The sequence below is a fragment of the Microtus pennsylvanicus genome, chromosome 11 (assembly GCF_037038515.1).
Source record: "Microtus pennsylvanicus isolate mMicPen1 chromosome 11, mMicPen1.hap1, whole genome shotgun sequence".
Taxonomy (NCBI): Eukaryota; Metazoa; Chordata; class Mammalia; order Rodentia; family Cricetidae; genus Microtus; species Microtus pennsylvanicus.
In genome coordinates this window covers 86,875,922-86,898,299 of record NC_134589.1, presented here as the reverse complement: position 1 = coordinate 86,898,299, position 22,378 = coordinate 86,875,922, and the positions used below count along the sequence as shown (strand labels likewise).

The 22,378-nt window shown below is 54.3% G+C and overlaps 1 protein-coding gene across 1 annotated transcript in view; it reads right to left on the bottom strand.

Moving 5' to 3' along the window:
• Fgf18 (fibroblast growth factor 18) overlaps window positions 1-21,727 on the bottom strand; it is a 31,415-nt gene extending 9,688 nt beyond the window's left edge. Inside the window, exons 1-3 of the mRNA XM_075941358.1 lie at window positions 21,575-21,727; window positions 21,370-21,406; window positions 8,587-8,767 (exon numbers count right to left, since the gene is read on the bottom strand). Coding sequence (XP_075797473.1) covers window positions 8,587-8,767; window positions 21,370-21,406; window positions 21,575-21,606 — 250 coding nt within the window. The 5' untranslated portion in view covers window positions 21,607-21,727. The remainder of the gene's footprint in view (window positions 1-8,586; window positions 8,768-21,369; window positions 21,407-21,574) is intronic.
• Between the last annotated feature and the right edge of the window lie 651 nt (window positions 21,728-22,378).

The window sequence follows — 22,378 nt, the reverse complement described above, 5'->3', positions numbered from 1 at the left end:
GATGGGGGCTGCATGTATATGGAGAAGGCAAGGGTCTGGTATGCCTAAATATGGACTTGATACACACACACACACACACACACACACACACACACACACACACACACGGCTCTGCTTGACTTATGTGTGGCCCTGGGCCACAGGGTCTTTGCCAGTGAACTGGGGAGAATTGTACTGACCCCTCAACAGGGCCCGGGAGGCCTGTAGCATGTAGCCCTGTTCTAGAGGTCCAGAGGGGAAGCTCACTAACCTAAAAGCTGCAAAGTTGAACTTTTCCTGGAAGAAAAGGGCACCCAGAGGCCAAGCCCACGTTTCCTGAGCGTGGAAGGGAGCCTGCTTCCTGAGGCCCTGCCCCTGCTCTGAACCTGCTCAGTCTTCCCCCAGCACAGACAGGCATCCCACACGAGACAGGGCATCCAAAAACACCCGCGGGTCTGTTGCCATCCTAAGCAGATAGATCACCACACCCCTGTCTGAGCCTCAGTTTCCTCCCTGGTGCAAGGCAGTGCAGTTCAGCCCCATTCTAGTTCTTTCTGGAACCCTGGAGTCAAATCCAGGAGAAGAGCAGACTCTGCTGGGAGTAGGGAGATTGTCATTAATGGAAGAAGAATGGGGACAGGGCCCAGGACACTGTTCAACCCCCCCCCCATATGTCCTCTATGGACAAGATCTGCTTCCGTAGGATACAGTTAAAGCTTCCCCACAGCCACATGAAGTAAGCCGTCCTAGTCCTCATTGCTCAGGTAAAGTGAGGTGCCTAGCGACAGCCCAGCAGGAGGACTAACTGCAGGGTTGGCTGGCTCCGAAAGCCACTCCTAACATTGCCCCACCTCTCAGGAACAAGGACCATGGCCATCCCCCACCCTATCCCACCGCATCCTGGGGGTGGGTACAGACATCCAAAGGGTCTGGGGCAGAGAGGTTAGGGCTGCAGTTCAACTCCGCCCTCCAGAGGCCAGACCACCCCCATTCAGCCCGGGCAGGGTCTGAGCTACCCACCCTGACCACAGCATGCAGTAGAGTGACCTAGACTCCACTCAGAGAATGACATAATGAGGCGGAAGTCAGGCCAGAATTATGTAAAGTCTTTGGGGAGTAATAGACCAGCAGCGGCAGCAGTGGCAGCGGCAGGGGCAGGAGGAGAGAAAGAGGAACAGACACTCCACCCAAGCTAGATCTGCTCCAGAGCCTCCCTGGTCCTCCTCATCCTCCACCCGCTTCTGAGAGCCAAGCTCCAAAGATGCGGCTCTGAGGAGCAGGCCCCTCACCCTGGCTCAGTTCCATGGACAGGGCCTGCAGCTGGCCTGGGGGAATGACATTGTCTTGCCACTCCTCCCCCGCCAGCCTGTACAGCTCCACAGCCACCTTCCTCGGCCACTCTGGCCCTCACTAGTCTTCCCCCCACACGTCAGCTGAAAATGTCCTTCAAAAAGATCGATGAGGCTGAGAAGGTGCTTCTGTCGGTAAAGGACCTGCCACGTAGCGTGAGGACCTGAATTTGGATTCCTGGCAACCCACGTAAAAGCTAGGCATGGTGGTGAACATCTACAAACCCTCCTGTTGGGTAAGAAGAACTGGGGAGACTCACAAAGCTCACAGGCCAGACAGTCCAGCCGATCAGTGACCTCCAGGCTCAGTTAAGAAACTGTTTCTCAAAATTAAAGATAGAGAGCAATGAAGGAAGACACGAAGTTGACCCCTGTCTACACACACACACACACACACACACACTCACAACAATTATATCTCTTCCCTGTTGAAAAACCTCCCAGGATCCTCAAACAACTTAGAGAAAACCCAAGCTCGCCAATAGGACCCACATCATCTGGTCCCTGCTGTCCCTCCTTCCAGCCCTCCCAAGCACATTGGCTCCCTTGCTATCTCTTGGACACACCTGGCTCCCGCTGTAAGCCCTATGTGCTTGCTACCCTTCTACCTGGAGGCTGCTTTGCCCAAGCCTTCCCACAGTTGAGCCTTATCCCCCAGATGGCCAAACACCATCTCCTCAGAGATGCTATGGTTTGACTAAGAATGACCCCCACAGGTGCCTACATTTGAATGATCAGTCTCCAGGGAATGGTGCTATCTGAAAGGATTAGAAGGATACAGAGGTGTGACCTTGTGAGAGAGTGTGTGGCCTGGTTGGAGGTGTGTCACTGTGGGTGGGCTTTTAGGTTTCAAAAGCCCACGCCAGGCCCAGACTCTCAGAGACTCTCTGTCTCTGTCTCCTTCCCATCCTTCAGATCAGGATGTATCTCTCAACTACTTCTCCAGCACCATCCCTGCCCTGCCTACTGCCATGCTGACCACGAACTAAACCTCTGATCCGAAACTGCAAGCAAGCCCCCAGTTAAATGCTTTATTTATAAGAGTTGCCAAGGCCATGGTATGTGTCTCTTCACCAGGTAGGACATCTGCCTTCCCTGACGGTACTGTTTGATGTTGGCACCACCCTCCCCAGCCCAGCCCATGCCGATCCCCATGCCACACTGCAGCGCTCTATGGTGTCGGAACCCCTGGAACTGGAGCAACAGTTGTGAGCAGCCTTTATGGGTGCTGGGGACTGAACCCGGGTCCTCTGGAAGAGCAGCCCATGCTCTTAACAGCTGAGCCATCTCTGCAGTCCACTATTCCAGCCCTCTAAAACTGCCTGTTGATATTGTTTCAATCTTAAATGTCCCCCCAAGGCCCATGTGTGGAAGGTTTAGTTGCCTGCTCTGGCATTACTAGGCTCTTTCAGATGTGAGGTCCAGGGGAGGACGTTAGGTAACACACCCCTTTTTGCCTCTCTTTCTGCTGTCTCTCTGTCTACTTCCCAGTCATCAGGAGACAAGCTTCCTCTCCTACACATTCAAGCCCCAACATTCTGACTTGCCACAGGCCCAGAAACAAGGGGCTAACCAATCATGGACTGAGCCTCCAAACCTTACTTCTTCTTAACTTGACCACCTCAGATATTTTGTTACAATAATAGCAAGTTGCCAGGCCATGGTGGCCCACACCTTTAATCCCACACCAGGGAGGCAGAGGCAGGAGGATCTCTGTGACAGACCCTGTTTCAAAAGAAAATTTAAAAAACCAAATAATAATAATAGCAAGTTAACACAATTTGCCACCGTTTTCACTGTGTGTCCTTACTCACCAGCAGGTAAGCCCCATGCAGGTAAGGACAGCTCTCCTTAATCGCAAGGCTTTTTTTGTAGCACCCCAGCCCATGCCTGGCTCCCAGTAAGTGGCCAGTAATTAAATGACAGCAAGTGCATGGGCAGCCTTGTGATGTCGGCAGTGACTAACATGATTCAAGAGCTAAGGGAAGACGCAGGGTGGTGAGGCGACAGGTTACAGAGTGCAGAGCTGGTGATGACAAGTCTAATTAGCCTCTGGTTCAATGTCCTTCATCACTCCAGTCTCTGGGACTCCTTACACTGTCCAGGCCTTGTTAGAACTCTAGACTCTGACCCACACAGCCCCAGCCACAGTGACAAAGAAAAATCCCTGCAACAAAAGAAGTACGTGGGTCGGGAATAGGAGACCCTGAGGCCACCTCTTTCTTGGCCCCTTTAGGAAAAGACAGTCACTCACACTCTGTCAGGCTCCTGATGTTCCGGGCCAGAGTCACTACCTCATTCAACCTTTGCAGACATCCATCCTCTGAGTCAGCACAGCTGCCACTGTCCCCATCTCACAGGTGGAGAAACTGGGTTCCAACAGCATGCATGCATGATGAGGCTAAATCAAACCCGGGCAGGCTGGCCCCAAAGTCTTGGTCTTAACCTGCCCACTCCACCTTGCCCCACTTGGACTTTTGCCCAGGTGAGTAAGCCCTGGCTGGGGCAGCTGGGTTCCTCACTCTGGCCTTGCTTTCCTGGGACAGAATACAGGGGGGATTCATCCTCTTCCTAGCTTCACTTCCAGATAACCTTGAAATGGGAAGAGTCCCCAGGTCACCCTGAAGAGGACACCTGGAGTCAACGTGGGGGATGGGAAAGCCCATGGGAGCATGGAGGACTAGACTCAGGTCACAGACAGAAAAAAAGGAGGGCTCCCCAAACCCTCCAAGAAGGCGGGGCAAAAGGTCATGGAAACTCCTTCCTTAAAGCTTTACATGGTCTTTTTCCAAACTCCGCTTCTCTGATATGCCTGGAGACAAATAAACATGACACCAGACTGGAAGGCTGAGGCAGGAAGATCATAAGTTCAAAACCCGCCTGAACTCAAAAAAGAGAGACTGATGACAACAGCCACTACCTGTAATGTGTATCCCATGTGTGAGTTGAGGGTCCGAGCATGGAATGTCTTATTGGCTCACAGCCCTGTGAGGCAGGGGCCATGATGGCAGTTTACAGGTGGGGAGTCTGAGGCCCTGCAGCCAGCAGAGCGGCTGAGTCGCTTGCCCAGAGACACACTGTAAGGTAGAAACATGAAGACAGACTGCAGCTCCAGAGTTCACTGCAGGCAGGGATTGGACCTGAGCTGCATTGTGCATGGACAGAGCCTGGGCGCACAGTGTGGACCAGAAAGGGCAAGAAAGGCCCTGAGGAATAGACAGACTGAAGCATAGGTCCCAAGCTGGCCTTCCCAAAAGCAACTCGGGGCCTCCACTTTCAGACTGTGGGTTTGAAGGGTGGGAAATGGTAAGGGAATACAGAGGCAATGGTGTCAGAGAGAGCTGGGAACCTGCTTCAGTGAGAGGCAATTCAGAGAACAAAGCCAGGACGGGTTAGAGCTCCCTGTACCCAGGGAAAGCCCCAGGACCTGTTGCTCCCAACCCTCTCCCGCTGTGGGCGCACACATAAACACACACACACACACACACACACACACGCACGCACGCACGCACGCACACACTGGGGAGAGGCTGGGCAGACCCATGTGCATAAGGGACTGGCTGACACATTCCCACATCACAGTGCTGTTGGCCTCCCCAGACAATATCCTCCCACGAAGAAAAGTTGTTGCCACCAAAAGCACCAAGAGGTCAGCACCGCTCTCCCTTTCCCCTGAAGGTGGGGGGGGGGCTGTAGTCTGGAGTCCTTACCCTGTTATTGTTATACACACATGCTCAGGTGCCCAGAGTTCCCTTTCTCTGCAAGTCCCTGAGGAGGTTTGCAGGCCACACACACTCTCCAGAAAGGAAGAGGGGAAGAAAAGAAAATCAATTGGATTGATCGGAAACTATATTGGATCCTGCTGTAGTGCTAACACAGCCCTTCCCACATGGGATCCACAAGGCGTGGGTGGCCGCTGCTCCCTGGGGACAAGGCCAGAGGGTGGGAGGCTTAAGCTGAGAGGCAAAGATCCCATGCTAGATGAGAGAATTTCTAGAGGAAGTCATGTCTGTTCATATTTGTATTCTCAAGGCAAAAACAGATGGGAGGAAGGGAGAAGGGTCTGCCTGAGCACCGGGCTAGGTTCCTCCTGAGCTTGGAAGGAGGTTTTTGCCCCAATGTCCCGGGTTGACTACCTTGTCCCTGGTCTTAGATGTATGCTGCATGTGTCCCTGCATTCAGGCAATGCTGATCACCTCTCTGTGGCTGGCTCTGAGGCCTAGGGATGAGACAGTGCACAGTTCCAGAAGCCTGGCATCTCCCGAGAGACAGAGTGGGGAAGCAGAGAACAGGATGCCAGACCGTGAGAGAAAAGCACAGCAGTGGAAGGGCAGGGGTGAGACCCTGATAAGAGGACAGGGAAGTGAGGGGCAGGTCTCAGGGATGTGTTGATAGAGAGCATCTTAAGTGTTTAGACGGAATATGCTTGGCCTGACCAAGGCACCATGCCTGCTGTAGCGCAGTACACAAGAGAGGTAATACAGCCTGAGACTGTGGGGGGATGGGAGTGTCTCATGAGCAGAACCATCCCAGGACCCTGGTTGACCCAAGCACTTCAATTCTAAGTGGCATGAGTCTTTAAGCGATAGAGTGGCACTTTGAACTGGTGGACCGAAAATGGACCGTGGGGTCAGACTCAGAGACTAGGGGACAAGAAAAACAGGAGCCTGCAGCCTCAGCCACGGCTGGTCCAAAAGAACCTTGTTCTTGACTCAAACCACCTTCCAGAAAGTACTAGAATGGAGAAGCAGCAAGATCTGAGGGTCCACAGACCTCTGTACCCAGCACAGAGGCCAGGCCTTGGACGACAGACCCAAAGCTGAGGATTCTAGGTGTCCATTTGACATCTGATGTGAACTTCCGGTCCAGCAGACGACACAAGGCCGGGAAGCCAAGTGGATACCACAAGACTCTGGTGGTCCGGACCCAGCCCTGAGAAGACAGAGCAGGTTCTGAAGTGCCCTGCACCCCGCTGCCCCTCCCCCAGCAAGGCAGCTCTCTGATGCAGAGAGGCAGCCCATCCTCCTGCCCTGCGTGGTCACATAAATCACCCTCCCAATAATATTTGTATTGATCATCTAGATTGGAAGCCTCTGTGGGCTCCATTGTCTCACTTCCTCTCCCAGGGCTCACAGATGGGGTCTCCCAGCCTCATCTGCGTTTCTAATGGGACATTCAAATGGATCAGCGACAGCCCGCAAGGCCCCACGTTGCCCTGGGTGTTGGGGGGGCTGGACAATCATGCAAACATGTTCCTTGAGAGAGAGGATGAAGCCCGAGAAGAGTGGCAAGCCAGGCCAGTTCTAGAATCAAAGAGGGCTTCTGTCAGAACCACCTGGGTGCTGGCCAGAGTGGAGGCGGACTCAGAGCACACCCCCGACCCACGGATCACTGAGGACATTTTGACTAGATCCCTCCCTCAGAGCCATGTGCATGTTAACGACACTGTACAAATGAGAAATGGGGACAGAGAAGGCAAAGTGCTTGGTGGAGGTCACAGAGTGGCCCAATTGAACTGGCTAGCGGGCCAGCCTCTGCAGAGAGTGTGGACCACTTTGGGCTCCTCTCCCTCCCCAGTCCCTGCCTCCCTTCCCAGGGTGTGGACAGATGGCTCAACCAGGGTCTGACCCCCCTCCCCTTGTATTCTCCAGCCTGGAGGGGCCAGAGTGAGCTCCGGGGACACCCCAGGAGGGCACCTCCTCCTGCTTGGCCAGCCAGCTGCCCCTTCCCTGGCAGCACTGGGCAGAGGATCCCAGGGAAAACTACCACCTGGGTCTGCCCTGCACAGCCTAGCATCTGGGGGTGCCCCCCACAGGAACCAGAAGGCCTGAAACCTGCAAGAAGGGAAGCTGTGGTCAGAGCAAGGAAGGACAGTGAGGAACAGGGATGGAGCAAAACAAAGAGGGGAAGGGGCATGAAACAGGAAGAGGAGAAAAGGAGAGGAGCCATGAAGAATGACTGTGCTGGAAGCCGAGGAGGCAGCTGGCCTGGAGGTGCTGGGGCCCGGGACCAGCCCATGCTGCCCAGCCTGGCCCAGCCCCCAGTATGGTGCAGCTGCCTCACTCAGGGCCGTACCATGAGGTCAGTACTGCCCTCGGGCTGTGGGAAAATAAATGGTGTCCCAGATAAAAGGTCCAAGAAATTATTCGTCTTGTTGTCATGTCCTGATGGCAACGGGCAGGGGCCGATAGGGCACCATCCCAGAAAGGCGAAGCTGGCAGGCTCGGCACACGTGCAGGACCCCACCCCCAGCCGCTACCTCTAGGACCTGGGCCCAAGGAGACAGAAGGCTGGGGACTTGCATCCCAGAGATGGGTAAGGACCAGGAAGCCTCCTGGCAGTCCCAGGTCTTTCTGTCTAGCAATTTTAAAGACGTTGTTTTTGGGTTTTGTTTCTTTTCTCCCTGGGACAGGGTTTCTCTGTGTAGCCCTGGCTGTCATAAAACTCACTCTGTAGACCAGGCTGGCCTCAAACTCAGAGATTCGCCCGCCTCTGCCTTCCAAGTGTTGGGATTAAAAGCATGCACTACTACCGCCAAACCCTGTCCAGCAACTTCAAATAAAATATCTGCATGTTTAATATTTGCCCAGCATCTGTCTTGGCTGAATCCTCTTCAGAGTGCTAAGGAGGTGAAGTTATGTCTGCTCCATTTCATGTGCTGGGGTCTAGGGAAGAGAAAAAAGTTCCAGTGTTCCTCTTCTGACTTCTGCAGCAGAGAGGAAGGCTGCAAGTGCTCCTCAGCAGCCCCTCCCCCAGGAGAACTGAGCTGTTCAGGGACCAAGAGAAGGTCACAGGGTCCATGACCCACGTTGTTGTGAGTACCCATGTCTTATGGGTGTACAAGGTCAAGCTGAATACACACATGCACATTTGCATACACAGACACACACTCCAGAAGCACTCATGAAGATGACTTCCCCACTAGAGCATCCAGAGAGCAGAACCAGAGGCTTCCACCCTTCCCAGAAGCTGAACCTGGGCAGGAGGGAGCGGTGGTGCAGGGAACCGACACTGACATTTGGGCATTCTCACCCAAGCGACCGTGGAAGGGGTGCTTTTTATTCATTTATTCAATGAGCTTCTTAAGAGCTCACTAATGCCCCCCCCCATTTTACAGACTGAGAAACTGAGACCCAGGAGAGCTAACACTAGGTCCCAGGCCATGCATCCAGGACAATACAGAGCCGGGATTTGCATGGGAACTCTCCAAGGCTGGCGAGAGCATGTGCAAGGTGTGTGGGTAGGGTCTGACACATACCATACTTGTCCCCGTCCTCGCCACGGGCACTGATCCTACGGCCCAAGACTTGAATGTGCTTCCCACTGGTCCTGCTGTAGAGCTGGTACAAGCGCAGCTGCTTCCGGCTCACATCATCGCGAGCCCGCGTCTGGTTCTCCACATGGATGCGGAAGTCCACGTTCTCCTCGGCCGCCAACACCTATGCAAGGGGAGGAGCCAATGGTGAGTCTCTCCGCTACACCCCCCTTTGGCCAGGCCCCATTTCACAGACAAGGCAACGGAGGCTGCTGGGAAATAATAAAGCTGAGAATCGGGCCTGGGTATCTAGATCTACCCACCTGCCGGCACGTGGCGTTCTCTGTGACCTTGGCATGCAGGTTGCTCTGCTCCGATCCCCTTTTAGTACAGAGCCCCCTCTCCCAATGGAGCACCTGAGCAACTATAAAGAGAACCAGTGTCCACAGGGCTTCAGGGAGAAGATGGAGGGACACATGGCAGAGAAAAGTCAGCGCGAGCAATCACAAGTACTGGCCACTGCGCCAGAAACCAGCATTGCCACGTCCCCGGGATCTCCACGGGAACCCTCACACTCACTCCACGGTACTGGCCCATGTCCCAGGCCCCGTACTGTCACCAATTTAAATCCCCCATGCTAACGCTGTGGCCCTCTTGCCACTTAGTTCTCCTCAAGCCACACCCTCCAGAAAGCCTTCTTAGGTTGCTCCCGCAATCTCTGCTCCCATCCATCTTCAAGAATACAGCCCCTCCCCTAAACAGTATGCACCCCTCTCCTCCTCAGTCCAGTCCAATTGTGCCCTGCTGATAACCCATCCTCTACCAAACACAGCCCTGCCATAGAATCCTCCCTGTCCACACTCCTCAGGGCTTCCTCACCCTCAGAGGTCCTCCCTGAGGCCTCCAGGCCAACAAGCAGCCCCCCCACCATGCTTTCCCTCCTCTTCTTCTCTTAGCCTCTTTTATTTCTTCCGGGCCAGTCCTACCACCTTAGCTTGAAAGTCTCTGAAACCCTCCTAATACTTAGCACACACCGACTCAGGTCCTTTGCACCTGCTCTCCGGCTCTCTCAGTTCTCTATGCTCATTTCTCTCAGGTCTCTGCCCAAACAGACCTCCTCGGGTTGCCCTCCCCCTGCCATTCTCCACGCCTCCCTACTACGAGATCCCTCCTGGCACCTGCAACTCAACATAACATTTACCTACTCAGCTTCCATCTGTCTGCCCTAACGACACTGACGGCACCGTGAAAGCCAGAGTTCTCGCTCTCTCTCCTGGGCCACTGTCCCAAGAGCCCCAGCACAGACACACAAGCATTTGTTCCAACAAATGCGTGAATGAATGAATGAATGAATGAACAGATGAAGTCCTGCCATGCCATTAAGAATTAAGTTACATTCACCTGTACCTGCTAGTTAGCTGGGCGGCCCATCCCATCTTAGAAGTCAGGACAAGGCTAGAATGATGACAGTTTGTCCTGCAAGATGTGCTGGGGTAATGGTTAGAATTAGGGGTTTGTTCTGTGACCCCACCAAGTCTGGTACAATGCTAGCACACAAGACCCCAGTCCCAGAAAACCATTGCTCACCCAACCATTGCTAGAGCTCTCTGGACCCTGGCAGCCCAAGCCATCGCCTTAACTATGAGATCTCTGTGACTCAGTTTCCTCACAATGTACATGATGAAGACAGTACCCACCTCGGGGGTTGCTATGAAGACTAAATACAAAAAGCAACATGGCAGTTACTTCCACATCTGAGCAAGCGCCAGAACTTTTGACAAGACTCCGAGTGAAGCTCTGCTAAGCGGAAATCGAGGTTCACAAATACCCATTCTGCAACTACTATGCGCTTCCCTCAGTTTCCACCAGCCATGAGGCCCACCCACAGTACCAGGGTCTGCCTCTCCTCCCACCCTGACAGCCATGGAGGCCCACACACGGAGGGTATGTTTCGGGAAGACCCTACACTTGGGGCCATTGACCTTTCTGGAATGATTCCTGGAGTCAACTTAGCCCTATCCCCTCCCCCCAAAGTAGGCACAGGATCCCTGTCCTCCACCGCTCCTCCTCTCACAGGAGACCCTATTGACTGAAGGTCAAGCCAGTCTCCTCATCACCGGTTCCCAAGGGGCGCTTTCCTACCCCAGAAGCTGTCCTTCTATTAATGACTTTTTTTCCTGGCCCGCTGGACAGAAGCAACAGAGTGACCCAGGGTCAGCAAGGTCTATTGGGTGGCCCTGCCCCAGGATGTGGGGACACAATCCATCTTGCCTAGCTTCCACCACTTAAGCCATAGTCTGACCAGGGCGATCCCTAGGGAAGTAGCGGGTGGCCTCTGCAGAAAACTGGGCTCTTCTTCTGGAAAGGCTGGATACCCTAGACTTCCTATCAAAACCTCTGGAGGGTCCAGGGCACCAGCCCCTCTACCTGCCATTAGAAGCCCGCATTAGAGATTCCCTCAACATTACCTCACAGGGCAGGGTCTTGGCATGCTATTGTTCCCAGGGTTTGGAAAACCAGTCTCATTCCTGGGTATCAGCTTGTCCCCAGGAAGCAATCAGCAGTGTTTGCCAAATGACTGGAGGCCAGCAGCAAGCCCTTCCCTTCCCATCCAGATACCCAAAGTGCCTGGCAGAGGGAAGCAAGGGATGCTGTGCTATGGGGGGAACCGCGCACATCACTTTGCTCCAGGCATCTTGCTGAGAAGACCCAGGCCATACCCCTGTTCTAGCTCCACCAACTCCAGAGCTTTGGAATATCAGGGAGCCAGGGAAATCCCATTTCCCAAGTTGGACCTTGAGGCCACCCTCAAGAGCCATAAGGCTGGGAATGGGTACACCAAATTTTAGGCTTCGCTGCCCAGAGCTATGCAATGCAAGCTTGCTTTGGGAGAGTCACTGTCCCCGCTTTCTGGTGGAGTGAGTGGCAGCTTTCTTGGCTATGGTACCTAAGAGCGATCTGCCAGCCTGATATCCTCCAGGTGTACAATGATCAGGAGTCAAAAAACTTTGGGATGAGCAAAAAGCCATAAAACACACAAGAAAGCAAGAAGACCTAATACATAGACAATGTGGCCCTACCTCCCTCAATGCTACACCCACAGGTGATCCATGGTCAAAGCGGGCTCTCCATAGTGGGAGACTGATATTGTTCATGCAGCCTAAGACTCCAAGAACTCCCAACCTGGCCCTTTCCCTTCCCAAATATTTGCTCCCCAGTCCAGGAGCTGCACATGAACAAGGACCCTAGCGGCTCGAACCTCATTCCGATCCTGGGCTCTCCCAAAGCCTTAGCCTAGGAATGTCAACACAGCGCTCAGTAGACAGAGCCCACACGCCTCGGCTTGCATCCTGTCTTCCTCTAGAGTACTCTCAGTTCAGTGAAGGGTGCTCCTTCCTGCTCAGAAACCTGCCAGGCCCCAGCTTCCCAAGCACAATATCCGGCCCCTGCCTGTACTCCACACCTACTGCCCTCATCCTGGTGATAATCTGATCGATACGAAAGGGAGTTCTGCCAGCTTCTGGAGACCACGGGGACACCTGCCACACATCCTCCATCTTCTTCGAAGGCTTCAGCCCCGACTCTGAGAAGCCTGTCTGGGAGCATCCCCATTCTCCCCAGACCATGTACATTGCCACCTCCTGAAGACATCCATCAAGATCCAGGCCACTACATGAACCTCTGACACCAGGATAACAGGTACCATTCGACCTGCAGGTTACCTGGCTCCAACCACAACAGCTGACTCCCATTTTCCTATCTGCAAAATGGAATTTTTTTATAACATTTACCTTGGGAAAAAATTACATTTAGTAACTGTAACAGCCATTACATTATTTTTTTTAAGTCTTGCTTTATGAACAGCCATGGGGTTTTTAATCTCTGTGTGTGCACCTGAGTATGTGTGCATATTTGGAGGGGGGTTGTATGCTGAGGTGCATGCGTGGAAGTCAAAGAACATGTCAGTCCTTGTCTCTTCCCTTGTTTGAGACGGGATCTCTTTCTGTTATTGTTCTCTGCTATATACACCAGGCCCTCTGGCCCACGAGCTTTGGAGGTCCTCCTGACTCCACCTACTGTCTCGCCATAGGAGAGCTGAGATTATTAGGTGTGCACTTCCATGCCCAACTTTATGTGCACTCTGGGGATTTGAACTCAGGTCCTCACTCGCATAGAAAGCTCTTGCTGGGCCAGCTCTCCAGCTCAGCAGCCATGATAAGTCACCGCCACTGTGGGTGACCTATCTTACACAGTCACCAGAGTGATGTCATAAGCAGGAATGATTAGCATCCCCACGTCAAAGCTGGGGAAAGTAAGGCTTGGGGGAGGTCACGTGTCCTAAGTCATGGAAAGAGTGAGAAGAGGACTCAAGAATCAAACACAACTTCACCTGCGTCTAGCGTTCAAGCCAGCCACTTCGTCCACACCTCCCTCCCACCAGGGTTCCCTCATCCTGGGTTTCAGCTATACCTGGCCAACTAAGAACCAAACACATTAGACAGAAAATTCCAGACATGAGCGATGATGTGTCTAGTTCAGTGCTGTTATAAGTAGCATGATAAAATTTTGCACCATTGCCTGACCCACCTATCCGTATTGCATCTGCTACCCACCTGTTAGGTATTAGTTAGTAGCCATCTAGGCTCTCAGGTTTACAGACTCAGCATCTCGGTGCTCATACATGGGGTAGCCATCTGACAGATCTGAACATGCATGACGCAAGTAAAAGGATACAGCTGCACTCTGGGAAAAGCCGGATCAGAACCTATGGCATGGCTAAGGAAGAGGATACCGAACACAGAGGAACTAGAAACCTGAACTCCCCTGTGCAAGAGGAAAATGAAGTCCCCCAGCTACCCTCAGATTCTTGAGACCTCTTGCCATCCATGTCCATCTCCAGACGTCCCTGCCCAGGAGTGAAGGACCTCCCTAGTCCCAAGAAAGACAACCACAAGTTCAAGCGGCAGCAGGAGCCGAGGGCTTTTATAGCTCCTTCAAATTCTAGGTTCAAGCCCAAGATTTCAAGCCTTCTAAGAATGGATTCCAGTAAAGTCAGCTTCCTTCTCCACTCCAAAAGGTAGCCTGCCCCCTCCAAATGCTTCCTCAAGGGCAGCCTGGAGTTGGCTATGTGACTCACGGTGGCTCTGAATTCCCAGGCAGACGGTAAGCACTGCCCAGGGGCCATCGGCTCATTCCTCAATGAACTTGAGCAAGCCCAAAGGACCCTACCTCTAGGCTCCTTGTGACACAGGGAGGCACAGAGAGGACAAGAGACTTGTCAAGGCACACAGGACACAGCAGAGCCAACAAGATCTGAACACATTCAGCTTTGAAGCGTCAGTTTAATCCAACTGGCACTGCTTCATAAAAAGGGGACTAAGGTGCCCCCTCTCAGCCCCCTTTGATGCCCCATGCTCCCAACAGCCCAAGCTTATGGCCTCTCCCAACATGCTCCCCGCACCCACTGCAGCCTGGATAGACAGTGTGGCCGCAAAGGGCCTTTTCCCCACCCCCAGCCTGTCCATTAAGCTCCCAGGGCTATCAATGTATTGATTGGCAGGGCCAAGCCATCAGCATGGGTGGGGCACTGCAGAATGGGGGCTGGGCCCAAGGTCCAGCCTCCCTCTCCCCATACATCAGCCTTCCCCATACAGATTGTCAATACTGGGCAGGTAGTCAATCCTGCGGCTAGCCTGGTGAGGGGCAGGACTCGTGTGAACTGAGCTCTTTTTCCCTCCTCTCGTCCCCTGACAGCATCTGTGTCACTCCACCTCCCTGAAGTCATGGGCAGGGGTAGTCAGCATGCCCAGGAGATGACAAACAAGCTCTTTTTCCAGGGCTCAGTGCCCACAAGGGCCTTTCTTTCTATCAGCCCGGGCCTAAGCGTGACGCTCCAGTGGCCACAAAGGGTTTGCAGCACACTGAGCACAAAATGTTGTTCCCTTCTTCGAGGTAGCCTGTTCCACGGTCCTCGGCGACCTTAGGTGAGCTCACACACATGCACCTGCAGGTTCGCAGTACACTCTTCATCTATTCAACTGCCCTGGCTGTGGTCTGGTTTCAGGGTCCAAGCTCCATTCTCCAATAGCACTCCTCGGGGCCTGCTGCCTGAGGGCTGGGACAGGTATAAATCCCCTAGGGGCCCAGCACCTAGAACAGAGGCAGTGAGCACAGGGACTCCAGGCCCCTAAGCCCCTCTGCTCACTGAGCTGAGAGGGTCCATCCAGTGCCCAGAGCCTGCATCTGTCTCCCCTGGATCTCTAAAAATAAGTGCAAGCTGTTTGATGGGCAAACAGGCTTCAAGAAGTCCATAGCTGAGAGCTACAATTCTGCTTCACTTAACATCTGAAAAGAGCCTGGCTCTGTGCCAAGGGCTCCCCCAGGGACCACAGTCCCCTTCCCAGCAACCCCAGGGGCGACACTGTATCCTGGTGTTCCATTAGTGAGGAGGCCAATCAATCCTCTCCATCACACAGCTGGTAAGAGCCCAAGGCAGGGTGTGACCAGTGGACTGAGTTCAGACCTCAGACTCTATCCTGTCCCTGCAAAGAGCGCAGTTGACCAGAGAAAGTGACAAGTGCCATGGGATTCCAAGGCAGAAGGTGGAGGAGGGGGGAGGCAACCCAAAGTGCCTGTGACCTCCTCATGTAGTCCACTGAGGGAAAGCAAAAGCCTTGAAGACCAAACCCACTGGACTCCAGGAATAGCGCAGGTATCCTATAAATGCTCATTAGTTTGTTTATGAGTGTCCATTGCATGCTTGGTCCAAGATACTGCCTTCATTAATCCTGTCAATGATTCTGGGAAATTCTTGAAAATTTCTGCTGTGCCCGTTGTAACTTTCTGGAACAGGTTCTCACTATAATGCCCCAGGCTGACTCAACATCCTGCCTCGGTCTCCTCCGTGTTGAGTTACAGATGAGTGCCGCCCTGCAAAGCCTTGGGAATAACATAATTAATCCCTCTTCATAAGTGATGAGGAAGTGGTTACGCCAAGAGGCTCAAGGTCTTGCCCAAAGCCATGCACCCTGAATGGTGGAATTAATACTCAGAGCTAAATTCAGATTCCTGCTCCCAACAGACCGGAGTACTTGCTGCCACCCAGCCAAGGAACATTTCCTTCTTTGCTTTCTCTAGCCCGTGGCAGCGCACGGTGCACATAGGACACAGCAGACAATCGACCGGGCAATTACAACCACTCGGTTATTGGGTTGAGTGTTGGCCACTCTCTATAGAACATCTCATTTAGCTCTCACTAACCCTAAGGAGGTACTTCACTTTAATTAACCCACTTTACAGAGATAGGGAAAACAGCAGGTGGAAGACCACAGATCATGGGCTGAAGGGCTGCAGAATCAAAACCCAGGCCTCTCTGACACCACTGTCTTGCACAGGGCCCTTCACAAGCTTCCAGTGCCCAGCTCCTACCCAGCTGGATGAACCAAGCAGAGCAACGCTCCAGGGTAGACTGAGCCAAGGCAGAGACTGATCCTGTAACCTTGGAGTCTTTGTTCTGTGGCCCTCTGCCGACCAATGTACAGTGTCTCTGGCCCCATCGTCACCATGGCAACATTTTATATGTCACTTAGATGTCAGAGCCTAAGAGCTACCAGTCAGCCAGTCCCACAGTCTAAGGAACCACTTGCCCGCCAATGTTCCAGAACAAATTTTCACCTCAGGCCCAAGGTGTGGCAGCAGGCCTAAACTCATCCTAAGGTAAGGCCGTGTGCCTCTCCTCCTGCCTCGGCCTAGGGGAGAAATGTCAGCATGTCAGCACACTCTTTCCTCCAGGGGTCTGCCGCAGGCCCTTTTAGTGACTAGTCTGGCCAACCAAGTCAAGGACACACACAAGTTCATCAGAACAGATGAACACACACACACACACACACACACACACACACACACACACACACACGACAGGCAACAGAGGCAGGCAAGAATCCTCCTAGGACCAGAGACACGGCAGTCAGGCCTAGAACTGCCATCTAATCCTCTTAGACGACAGCCACTATTTTATTGGGGCTTTTGTTTGTTTGTTTGTTTGGAGGGGAGAGTGGTGTTTTTACCATTTTACACTTACAGAAGTTAAGCATCAGGGAGGTGAAGTAACTCGCCCCAAGGTCACACAGCACACAGAAGGCAGAGCCACAGCTTGAACCAAGCTGTATGAATGAAAAGCCCTCAAATTGCCTTTTAACCTGGGCCGTAGATTCAGGCATCCAGAGTCGAATCCTTAGCTATGCTTCCTTTTTGCTGTGTGACCAAGGACAGGTTACTGTGTAGTGCTAAGGCCCTTGCTCCCTAACCCCAAACTGGTGGTGAGCTAGAACCTGGGCAGTGTTAAGACAATACCAGGCACCCAGCAAACACAGTGGGTTGGAGCTCTTGTCAGCAGCCTTGCAGGCCGGCACCCTCACACCTTTCCTGCTACAGGACCAAGTCAGAACCACAAAGTCGTACTGGGGATAGATGCGTCCTCCCTGTTCCCTCTCAGCCTTCCTTTGGCGGCCCAGAGAACCACAGTGCTGCCCCAGGGCAGGGAGGAGGCCACACCTGTGACTGTGACAGGCTGCCCCCGGTCCACTGACACCCAACCACAACTGCGCCAACCACAGAAATTTTAAAAATCCACCTCCTTATCTCAAAGCAAGTGGGTGACCTTCCCTGGCTGCAGGAATGCTGGCAGGGTGCCCCACCCCTCCCCTCTTTCTGCCCTGGGAAGGAGGCACCCACATCTAGCTCTGGGGCCCTCCAAGATCAAACCTTTCCCAGGAGAGTGGAGACTCCTGTCAGGAACAGAGAGGCAGCTGCCCTCTTTTAGCATCACCTACCCTCGTGAGATCCTTCCCACTAAGGACCCCCACCATGCCTGCCTCCTGAGACTCTTTCCCCTACTAGTAAACTGCAGGATTCCTTCTAGAAGAGATAGAATTAATACAAGATCTTAAATCCAGATTCTTGGCTTGTTGCCATGGCCCTGAACAAATCCCTTCCTGGCTAGTTCTCTATCTGGCTTTCTCCGTCTGGGAGGCAGGAATGTGACTCCATCCTACCTGGCTTCCCCGTAGAAAGCTAGAAGGATGAACATCGCTTCTCTATATGAGATGCCTTACATTCTTACAATCAACCCCTTTTGCACCTAGGTAAGATGCTTCCCAGGAATTGGAAGACCGCGCGTCACAATGCTGGAACATCCAGCAGTGTCCCCCTCTAGGCTGGAAGAATCTTGAGGCCAGAGATTGTCTAGGTTCAACAAGGACCAACCGCCTAGGATCCCAGGGCCAACAAGAAGCAGGCTAAGTGCTGAATGGAAATTCAGCTGAATGGACCAATGAATGATGCTGCTTTTAATAACTTAAAACACCATCCATGGGGGCTGGAGAGATGGTTCAGCGGTTAAGAGCACTGCCTGCTCTTCCAAAGGTCCTGAGTTCAATTCCCAGCAACCACATGGTGGCTCACAACCATCTGTAATAAGGCCTGGTGCCCTCTTCAGGCCTGCATGTGGACAGAATATTGTATAAATAATAAATCAATTAATTAATTAATTAATTAATACCATCCAACAGGACCACCCTCCTCTTGATGCAAAGGCCATCCCTAGCTGGCTAGCCTAAAGGAAGGCTCTCAGCCTCAGACAGGAGGCTAGGCGCGGGTGGTCAGGCCAAGCGGGGAGGGAGGGGTATGACTAGAACTCCAAACTCCGACACCTCCTGGTGAGACAGGAAGTAGCCCTGTGGAAGAACAAGGGGCTAGCAGGAGGGACAAGAGGCTGGAGGAAGCCCCCACACACACATACCTCCCGCACTGGCCTGCCTTATGCTAGCCTGTCTAAGGAAGGCAAGGACCCAGTGGAGCCTGGCGGCAGGAACAATGTCGGGCAGGTGCCGGCAGAGCTTCGTGAAAAGCCTGGCCCGGTGTCATTGTCAGAGCTCAGCCAAGTGCAGAAAAGCAATTTACTGGTCACGCTGCCTGCTCCCCGCGGAAATTTTTTAAATTCTTCTGATTTGAGCTATCTGCGGTGTCCTGAGTCGTGTGGAGAAAGGATGAAGGGGTTTTTATTAAATTCCCAGCTTCCCACTTCCCAGGGTGGTCAGTGGGTGAAGGCGGGGCTCACCACACTGGTGGTGGCCGGAGGACAGTATCTGGCATTGAGTGTGTTCATGGAAACCTAACTTAGGGGAATCCATTTGAGGCCTCATGACTGAGGGCTGAGAGGAGGGGAGGCCCCCAGAAATTCCACCGCTAAAACTGTACCAATCCCCTAAAATAGTAAAGACGGAAGTACACTAGCTTTTCAGTTGGCCAACACGCCTCCCGGATTGGGTCACCATCAGCAACATTCCTTCTGCCCCAGCCACACAGCACTTCAGCTTAAGGGCCACCTTTCACAAAGGATGAAACTAAACTCCTACAGAACCACAGACAGGGCAAAGAGGGCACAGTGAAGCTGGGGTCTGGCAGAGATCACCTATTGCCAAGTCCTTGGGGCCCTTCCTCACATAGGAAGGCCTTCTGGTCTACTTACACCAAAGGCATTCCTTCTGCGTGTGCTCCTGTGCAGCCTGCCCAGGACAGCATCGGACAAATTGCCTCTGCAACATTTGGACCTAACACTCATGGTCATCTTCATCTCTACCATTATGGCCACTCTATCCCTGCCTCTGAACTATAAAGTGACCATGAGTCCGCTAATCATTTCCTCTGGTATTTATTTACCTTTTAGGAATACTGGATATATATATATACACACATATATATGTATATATGGAGGGTTGCTATGAATCCTCTTCCAGACACACCAAATTTAGGCACTATCCTCTGAGTTATCTTCAAGGACACTCCCGGCCAGTCCCAAAGATAAAGACCAGGGGTTAAAAACACCAGCCCTATGCAGTTCAAAAAAGTGCAGTGGCTGCAGGGGACAAAGGGGCAAAGGAAGGGTGATGGAAGGGAGGGAGGGGAGGTTCCCTCACCTGCACGGATCCGGCCTCTTGGCCTAACCCAAGCAGACCACCCGGCTCCTGCCTAGAGACGCTGGCTCTAGTTCTGGCCCAGAGGTGGAGGTGGGAGGCAGACGCCTTCCCTCACATTCCCATCAGAGAACACAAAGACCACCCGGCAGCCCCTCCCGGGCCCTACTTAAGAACGGAGAGCAGCAAGCATGCGCAGGTTTGGGCAGCAAGAACCAAAGGTTCCTTTCTGCCTCCACACCCATTTCCTCAACTCCTGCCCAGACTGGGCCAGCCAGACAAGCAGACCCCCTGGAGTGACCCTGGAACCTGCCCTCTGCTTGGGGACTCAGCTGCAGACAAACTAGCAGCCCATGCATGGCACTGGCCCTTTTCCCTAACATCGACCATCCCCCCCCCCCCCACACACACACACCCGCTTCACCACACAGGGTCACATCTGCTTTGGCAAACAGCCAGCGTTAAGTTACTGACTCCAGTTGTATTGATTCAAGGAGTCACTGGGGACCCCAGCCTGGCCAACAGAAGGAAAGAGGCCATCAGTCTGTCCATCCATCTAGCCTTCCAGTCCCCAGTCTCAACTGGTTGCCCTGAGCTTCATGCCAGTCCCAAGGAGCAGTCTTCTCCAGAGAGTGGAAAGAGATGCACGAGACCCAACAGCAAGCACTGCTCAAGCAGCAGTTACACACAAGCTTCCTGTACCAGAAAACTGAGAAAAGCACCTCTGGCCCACGTACAGGACTGTCTCCAGACACCTCCAGAACTCAGAAGGCTCTGACCAAGCATCTTCCCATTAACCCAGCAAGGACACCTGCCTTTCACGGAGAGGGGGGAGGGGACAGATAATCCTCTTTTGGCCTGTGTCCAGTTTATCCTAAGTCTCCTCCCTTTTTGCTGTAGGTAGGTGGAGGTATTGGGCAGCTGGTGTTTCCTATTCCCTTTCCTTCGCCCCCCCCTCACACACACACCACGCTGAGGCAGCCCTGGTCTGGTTCTAATCGGGGCTGAAGTCGACTCCCTACCCCCCCCCCCCTTTTCCTTCATTTCCACGGCTTTGGAAGCCAGAGCATTCCAACTGTCTGTGTGCCAAGACCTTCCCGAGTCTGAAAGCTGCTGAAGTAACAGATCAGATTTTAGCAAGTGCTTTCCAGGCTGAGCGCCAAGCCCTCTTCTGATTCACAGAGAGTGAACCGGGACCAGGCAGGGAACAAGCCCTGGGCTGCACCACCTTGGGCAAGGACATGTGGAGCGGAGCGCAGCAGGATGGGGAACAGTCAGTCTCGGTCTTCTCTCTCTCTCTCTCTCTCTCTCTCTCTCTCTCTCTCTCTCTCTCTCTCTCTCTCTCTCTCTCTCTCTCTCTCCTTCTCCCACCCACAGAGTAATTTACAACTAAAGCTCTCCCTGGACTCAAAATCCACTCAACTGAAAACAACCTTTTTGTCTGCAAGCACAGGCAGGCTGTAAAGGGACAGTTGGCAGAAAAACCCCTAGGTCCCTACCACTCGCCAGCTGCAGTCGGGGGTTGGTGTCCCGCACATCGCTTGGGCCAAGCCCTTGGGCTCTGGGAAATCTACCTACCAGCCCGCACTGGCTAGAGCCCCGCAGCAGCTCCTAGCCCTTGGCCCAACACCACCAGCGCAGGACGCGCGCGAAGCCGCCCTTCCGCGCCCTGGGAACAGGTGCACTGGGCTTGTTGCCCGGGAGGGGTGGGGCACCGAGAGGGGGCGCGGTCCCGGGAAGGGGGGTCGGCCCGAACCTCTAGGAAGAGTGCGCGCGGGGGAGGGGGAAACCTCTCAGTCTGAAGCCCACGTACCTGAACCTGGAAGCACAGCAGTAGAAAGTGTAAACACCTGCGAGAGAAAGAGGGAAAGGTGGTCAGTGGGACCCGAGAGAGGGGACGCGGATGGACAGATAGACACGCAAGCAAAAAGTCATGCGAGCAGACGGGCAAACAGACAGAGCCACACGCACAGGGACAGGCATCCAGGCAGGGTGGGCAGCCTCAGGCGGGCGCTTACAGGCAAGTGCAGGCGGAGGGCGCTGAATACATCGCGGGGCGGGGGGGAGGCGGCGGCTCCTAGCCCAGCCTGCACATGTCCGCTCCGCGCGGCCAGGACCGGGCGCCTCCGCCGCCGCCGCCGCCGCCGCCGCCGCTGCTGCTGCTCTCTCCTCGCCGGCTGCTGCTGCTGCAGACTCTGCTGCTCCGGGGCGCTCCGCGGCGCGCCCTGCGGCATCAGCGCCCCGCGCGGCTCCTCCCGAGCGCTGCGCCCTCCGAGCCGGCGCGGGGGCTGCGGGGCGACCGCGGTGCGGGAGGCGCCCGGCTGGTGCTGAGAAGCTGGTCCGAGGCGGGCGAGAGGGCCGTCTGGGCGTTCGCAGGACACGGGCTGCCGACTCAGTCCAGGGACAGCATGCACCGCTGGGGTTGCGGCTGGGGCCCCGCGGCCAAGGCGCGAGGCTGGCGGGGCCGGCGGGGCCGGGGTCAGCGCTCCGAAGCTGGGGCGCGCGGCTGCAGTGCGAACGCGTCACGGCCGCTCCGTCTGGGCGCCCGCCGGCTCATGTCTCCTCCTCCGTGTCTCTCCGGCCGTGCGCATCGCCGCCTCCCACCGCTGGCGGCGGCCGGGGCGTTTTCTACGCGCGGGCGGCGAGGGGGCGGGGGGCCGGGGGCGGTCCCGGGCCCGCGCCGGCACAATGAGGATGCGGGGCCCGGGGGCTCCCCCCTCGGGGCGCGGCCGGACGGGCGCTCAGCGCGGCTGGGTGCGCCGCGCCCACATCAAAGCCGGCCCTGCCTGCTTGCCTGCCTGCCTGCCGCGGCCTCTCCACTG